General features: G+C 33.3%; 1 protein-coding gene across 1 annotated transcript; it reads left to right on the top strand.

Moving 5' to 3' along the window:
* Nucleotides 1-387: 387 nt before the first annotated feature.
* LOC107897176 (T-complex protein 1 subunit gamma) lies at nt 388-5,950 on the top strand. The gene is made up of 13 exons (XM_016822534.2): nt 388-669; nt 756-817; nt 1,064-1,136; nt 1,263-1,330; nt 1,441-1,510; nt 1,750-1,818; nt 1,926-1,997; nt 2,109-2,182; nt 3,462-4,124; nt 4,192-4,317; nt 4,496-4,600; nt 4,686-4,760; nt 5,605-5,950. Exons 1-13 carry the CDS (start codon nt 645-647, stop codon nt 5,794-5,796), a joined length of 1,674 nt encoding a protein of 557 aa, XP_016678023.2. The 5' UTR covers nt 388-644; the 3' UTR covers nt 5,797-5,950.
* The last annotated feature ends 1,141 nt before the right edge of the window (nt 5,951-7,091 follow it).

A 7,091-nucleotide genomic window follows, 5' to 3' on the forward strand; every position in this document is an offset into this window, starting at 1 on the left:
TCAAGTCATACAACTCTAACAATATTAATTATGGTTAGTGATTATAATTATGATTTAGAAATTTATTTCAACGTTCTAGATTTACTTATTTATATAAAAAAATTATAATAATTTATCATAATTTCATGTGAATGAGAATAAAAAAACAAATTCTATAATCAAGAAAAATTAGTAAAGTGTACTTCTAAATAATTATATATTCAGTCAACCAAATATTTAAACCTTACAAATTCCATCTAAATAAACCAAACATAATAATGTAAATCCCATTTGTAATCCTATTAAGAAATATAATTTTAAACAAAAGTACCAAATGCTTTTTTTTACATATTATTCCAATTTTTAATTATCATTATAATCCTTAAGCAACCCAATTTACAAGAGCGAAAACACAAAGGCAAAGAGAAAACGAATTGGGCCTCTCGGCCGAGAACTCAAAGGAAGCCCATAATGGGAGCTCATTTTTCAAATCTCCCCTTCCCAATTTCCCCTTATAATAAACAAAGAGAAAAAAAGTGGGGGAAGAGAGGGTTCATTGTTGTAGTAGGGTTTTTCACTGAGAAGAAACTAGAAACATAGAAACCCTTTGCAGATTTGTTTGTTTTCAACAGTTTTAAGCTCTAATACTAACGAAATCGTAAATCATGCACGCCCCGGTTCTCGTTCTAAGTAAGTTTCTTTCCTTTCCTTTTTTTTAATGCATTTCAATCTCAAATGGAGCTTTTAGATTCTAAAAACATCATTTAAATACGCAGAGGATTCGTTGAAACGGGAGTCTGGGACGAAGGTTCACCATGCTAACATCCAAGCCTCCAAGGTCTTTCATTTCTTTCGTTCCTTTTTTTTAATTTATTATGTTTCTACTTTTTTTTATATTAATCTGAAATGAAATTGCCGAATAAGCTGCTCAAATTTTAAAAACAATGTAAACCCAGTTTCTGTTCCTGAGTTCTGACTATGGGCTTCATCTATCTAAGAAATCAGGCATCCACATGCTTTGGATCTTGAATTTGATTTTCATTTGTTGTCTGTCCAATGTTCACTTACCCAAAAACCTTTACAGGCTGTTGCTGACATTATTCGAACAACATTGGGTCCTCGATCCATGTTGAAAATGCTCCTTGATGCTTCTGGAGGTAATGCTTTTTAGCCATTTTCCGTGCAGCTGTTTTTGGATTTCCCAAAAACATTTTATTACCCTTTAAATGCACTCTTGTTCAACAAGCAATTAAGTTTTTTTATATGGTTTTGGTTTCTACCAGGTATTGTTGTTACTAATGATGGAAATGCTATCCTACGCGAGTTAGATCTTGCACATCCAGCAGCAAAGGCATGTTATTCCACCATGCTTATCTATTTGCTTTAGCATGTGAATGCCCTTTTCGCCTATATTTGTGTTATTTTCATTCTTTCTTATCCTTTTGTGGTTGGTCTTGGCAGTCAATGATTGAATTGAGCCGTACCCAAGATGAAGAAGTTGGAGATGGAACAACATCTGTCATTGTTCTTGGTATATCTTTATACAGCAGAATGCTGTTTATGTGCTATGTTTGATATTTTTTAACATGGTAGTTAATTATCCAGTTTTATTCTTTTATCTATAAGATGTTTTTTTGAAGAACTGGTAAAATTTTCAGAAGCTCAATGGAATTTTAATTGCTATGGGTTCATGTGTTTATCCATGATTTAATCAACATGTTAGGATCCAATTGCCTTTAGTACTTATATTTAGTGTACTTTTTGGTGCAGCTGGTGAGATGCTTCATGTTGCAGAAGCCTTTATTGAGAAAAATTATCATCCTACGGTTATTTGTCGAGGTAATGTAACTTAGAAGCGCTGCTAGATTCTTAACCTCTGTTTTTGAACCATACCTCTGCTTTTGAACCATAACTTAGCATTGAATGAAGAATCCTTTCATTTGCAGCATACAATAAGGCTTTGGAGGATGCTATTGCCGTGCTTGACAAGATTGCAATGTCTATTGATGTCAAAGACCGTATGTTTCTCTTGGGAACTTTTAGATAATTTTTTAATCTTTTATCCCCCTGTATGTGCATCTTTAATATCTTTGGGTTGTCACATTTTAGCTTTTATGTTTGAATGATAGGTGCCACAATGTTGGGACTTGTGAAGAGCTGTATAGGGACAAAGTTCACTAGCCAGTTTGGTGATCTGATTGCCGTGAGTTTCTTCTTTTTTCTGAAGATTGTTTCTATGCGCGTTTTGATTATAGATTTATATGCATTTGCCTTTGAATTGGCATGGCCATTAATCGTTTTCCTTGTTGCAACTGACCTATGTTAGACTAATCACCTGACCATTCTATTGTTTGATTATTTAGCAGTTTGCTCATATTCAAATATGAATAGAACTGATTCCCCTTCTTTAGTTCCAAATAATTAATATTATGTTAATCAACATTAGGGGAAAAACATTTATGTATGGGAATCAGGGAACATTTAAAACTGTAAATAAAGCAACTGTAGTTACATGCTCTGGGTATTTGAGTATCTGATATGGTTGTCTCTGTGTATGGCTATCTTTTACTAAAATATTCAGACTTGTAGATTTGGCTGTGGAGTGTTCAGAAATAGGAGATGTAGACTATTTTTGGTTCAGTTTGTGGATTGATTTTTTTTTTCACATGGCCCGGCAATTTCCCAATGCTTTCTCTGTTCATTTTCTTCATTTTGGTGTTTGGTTTGGCTCTCATGAAAGACCATGATTGTACAACATTTTCCAATATCAGACATGTTTTACACACTTAATTTCGTGTTGTGTTGACATGGGAATGTTGTCCTAGAATTTGAGTCCATGTAACATTGATAAAACTGTTTTAATTAAGTTATTTTTAGATACAATTAACAATAATAATCATACCTTTTTTTTCCTAGCTGAAAATATGTCCTATGTGCCTATTTTTTTGATTGGACCATCAAAAAGTGGTTCTCTAGGCATTTAATTAAGTTAATTCTTGTTGTGCCTCACCATTAGTATGGAAAATTTGACACTTCAATTGCTTCTCCAACAGAAAATAGCTTTAAACCTTCACTTAGGATGTCTCTGTTTTTTTGCCTTCATTTCTTTCAATTGCCATGCTTTTTTAATTTGTATGCCTGTTATTAGATTTCACTTAATTTTGATACGATGCATCTAGTGAGTGGAACTGTAATCTACTGGACTGCCACGTTTGTGAAAAAGATGTTCTACTGATACAAGAGAGGTTGTACGAGCTTATAAAATAATGCTCCTCAATTCAATGTGGTTCTTCATCTTTGCTTCAGTTTATTGCACTGTAGCTCAGGAATTATCTCTTTAGTAGTCATTTAGATTCTGATGCAAAGCACTTTCATTCCTTTCATGATGGTTTTATTCTATTTTAACAGGAGTTAGAAGTGAAGTTCTTTTATGTCATATTTTTATGGTTAATTTCTATAGCTACATTTATTTGAACATCCAGGATTTGGCAATTGATGCAACTCAAACAGTTGGAGTTGACCTTGGGCAAGGGCTGCGAGAAGTTGATATTAAGAAGTACATTAAAGTAGAGAAAGTACCAGGTGGTCAGTTGGAAGATTCTAAGGTCCTCAAGGGAGTGATGATCAATAAAGATGTAGTTGCGCCTGGCAAAATGAAACGAAAGATCGTCAACCCACGTATTATTCTTCTTGACTGTCCCCTTGAGTATAAGAAAGGGGAGAACCAAACAAATGCCGAGTTGGTTAAGGAAGAAGATTGGGAAGTTCTTTTGAAAATGGAAGAAGAATACATTGAGAGCCTTTGCTTGCAGATTCTGAAATTCAAACCAGACTTGGTGGTTACAGAAAAAGGACTTAGTGACTTGGCATGCCATTATCTTAGCAAGGCTGGTGTCAGTGCAATTAGGAGGGTGAGAAAGACTGACAACAACAGAATCGCAAAGGCATCTGGAGCTGTTATTGTGAATCGTCCTGATGAATTGCAGGAATCCGATGTTGGTACTGGAGCTGGGCTGTTTGAGGTTAAAAAAATCGGGGATGAGTTCTTTGCATTCATTGTTGATTGCAAAGATCCAAAAGCTTGTACGGTTCTCTTAAGGGGTGCTAGCAAGGATCTCCTGAACGAGGTTGAAAGAAATTTGCAGGTAAGTGATCCAATGTGCTGCTTTCGTCTATTATCAAATAGAGTTCTGAAGCTTGTTTCAATTACAGGATGCCTTGTCTGTTGCTAGAAACATAATTAAGAATCCGAAACTTGTTCCCGGAGGTGGTGCTACAGAATTAACCGTTTCTGCCACATTGAAGCAGAAGAGTTCATCTGTTGAAGGCATAGAAAAGGTGCTTGATACTTTCATGCATAACATTGATCATTTTAGTTATAGGATTCTGAATGCTAACCTTTCTTGACATTTGAATATATACTTGGAAACGTCAATGCCTTTAGATATTTAGTTTTGGTAATTTCCTGATCTTTTTGTCTCTAGCATGCTTATTATATTCATTGGTTGTGTAACAGTGGCCGTATGAAGCTGCTGCTCTTGCTTTTGAAGCCATACCACGTACTTTGGCACAAAATTGTGGAGTTAATGTGATTCGGACTATGACTGCTCTGCAAGGAAAGGTATGGATGCTTCTAGAGTGCTGTTATACACTTTTGACTATACCCTTTACTTTAGGATTTCCATTTACTGAAATTGTGATTGTAGCATGCAAATGGTGAAAATGCATGGATTGGCATAGATGGCAACACTGGTGCCATTGCTGACATGAAGGAAAGAAAGGTATGATGAAATTTGCACTTTTCTTCGAGTATGGTGTTGGTCCTCAAATTTTCACCTTAATTTCACTTTCCACCTTAACTTTTCTTTGCTGCAAATTTCACCCTAAACCTTGATTATGTGTGACCATTATGTTACACCATTCAAGATGTTAATAAGGTGGACTGGTGGACAACGTTGTCCACATTAGAGCTATGCAAGATATCTACAACCATATTGAATAGAAAAATCACCATTTTTCTTTTATTAAAAATGAATTGTTAAGCAAATTTTGAAAAAAAAAAGGTGTATTCTGTGGGACATTTATAGGTTAGTATACTTGCATGGTAATGTACAGAGAAAAAGATGGAAAATAAAAGAGTGATTCTATTGCCAAGTTTGAGAAAGCAAATGCATGGTGATGCATTCTGGTTTTTAGGTGTCAAGTGAAAAGTATTATATCTCAACTGCTATGACCTATGTCATCATATTTTTTTCTTGTAGTAACCATGTCCAACGCACTCGGACATGGCTACAAGAATATAACCCTCCAAGGATCCTCCAAATACATGGAAAACTTAGCAAGAATTAAACGTACACGTCCGATACATACCTGTATGTGGCATTTACACTCGAATTCGAGTAACATAAGCTAGGGTCTCATAAATAAAGGGTGGCTGGATACCCTCCAATGCATCAAATTATGACCCTTGAACATGTTGGAGAAAGGTGATGGAAGCATCTATTAAATTCGGATATTTGATGCATCACAATGTTCGTTTCAGTTGACTTTACATAGGCTACTCTGTTGATTGTTGTTGAACTTAATAAATCATTTGTGAATGAATGTTAAAAACATTTGTGTCAGATTTGGGACGCATACAATGTGAAGGCGCAAACATTTAAGACAGCGATAGAAGCAGCATGCATGCTTCTACGAATTGATGACATTGTAAGTGGGATTAAGAAGAAGCAGGCTCCTGGAGCTGGCCAAGGTCCATCGAAACCCAAGGTCGAGACTGAAGCAGATGCGGATGGTGAGCAAATTCTTCCTGATTGAAGATACTGAATCACTTAAACTCACCCTTCGCTTTCAAACTGTTTGATGAAATGATGGGTTTGTTTTGTTGAAGATGTTTTAAGGGATTTGTTGAGCATCTTTTGCTTGTATTTTTGAGAATTTTAATCTGTGGTTGGCGTTAGCTTTTAAGTCATTTTATCTTTTTACTATTTCATCCTAATTTACTTTCAATTCCTTAAATGCGTGAAGTTATTAAATCAGTTCTTTTAAAGTATTAAGAATAAAAAGAAAAAGAAAGAAGAGGTGGATTAGTTTGTTATTTAATTCAAATATTTAAGTGCTTTTATTTTAATATGTTATAAAACACTGAGAGTAGAACCAAGTTGAGGAAGCATTAGTCACCAAATTTTTTGAGTTTTGATCCATGAACCATGATTAAAGTAATCAAGTGGTAGAAATCAAATTTATCAAATTGTGCAACATCAAAATGAGTTTGTTTATCTATTGCTAATGGTACTTGAAATTAATTAATTTAATCTCTTAAATTTTAATTTTTTTATTTTAATGTTTTTGAATTATTCAAAATGAAATTAACTTTTTGTTTGCTTTTAGTTTAGCATGTAAGATTTAAAAACGTATAATAAACATAATTTGGGTTTAGTTTATAATTATTAAATATGAGTTATTTGATTTGTTTTTAAATAACATAAAATAAAATTTAAATTTTTTAAGGAGATTAAATTAATTTTAATATTATAGTAACTAGTCAAAGGATAATTTTTTTTACAACTTATTTAATTGATTTTGATGTTTTGAAATTTAAAATTTCAATATTGAAATAACAACGAAATTTAGAACGTTCAACAATGAGGTAAACAAGTACAATATGAAAAAAAATTCAATGCATTATTCTAATTTCTACCTCTTTTTCATTTTAATCCTCTTTTTTTTTTAAACCTTAACCAATACTTAAAATATATTTTTTTTATTGACCAAAATGAAAGGATTTTGAAGTTGGGTGACCAAATGAGAGTAAAAATATGATGTGATGTGTACAATTAACTGTCATTAGATATTTAATGCTTAGGTGATTGAAATAAAAGTGTTGTAAAAGTTGAGTGATCATTCACCCTAATTTTTCTTTTATGTATGTTTAGTTTGAAGTTTCTCGAAGGATCCAGTTTGAGTTTTGTAAAATGAGAAAATAGATACTAGGAGAGCTTTCTTTTCTTTTCTTTTTGGGTTTTGTAAAGTGTGTATAGCATCTCAAGGCAATCATTTGAATAAATAGGGTTTATTTAATCAGTCAAAATTGACTTTATTCTTGAAAAATT

The sequence above is a fragment of the Gossypium hirsutum genome, chromosome A10 (genome assembly GCF_007990345.1).
Source record: "Gossypium hirsutum isolate 1008001.06 chromosome A10, Gossypium_hirsutum_v2.1, whole genome shotgun sequence".
NCBI classification, from domain to species: Eukaryota; Viridiplantae; Streptophyta; class Magnoliopsida; order Malvales; family Malvaceae; genus Gossypium; species Gossypium hirsutum.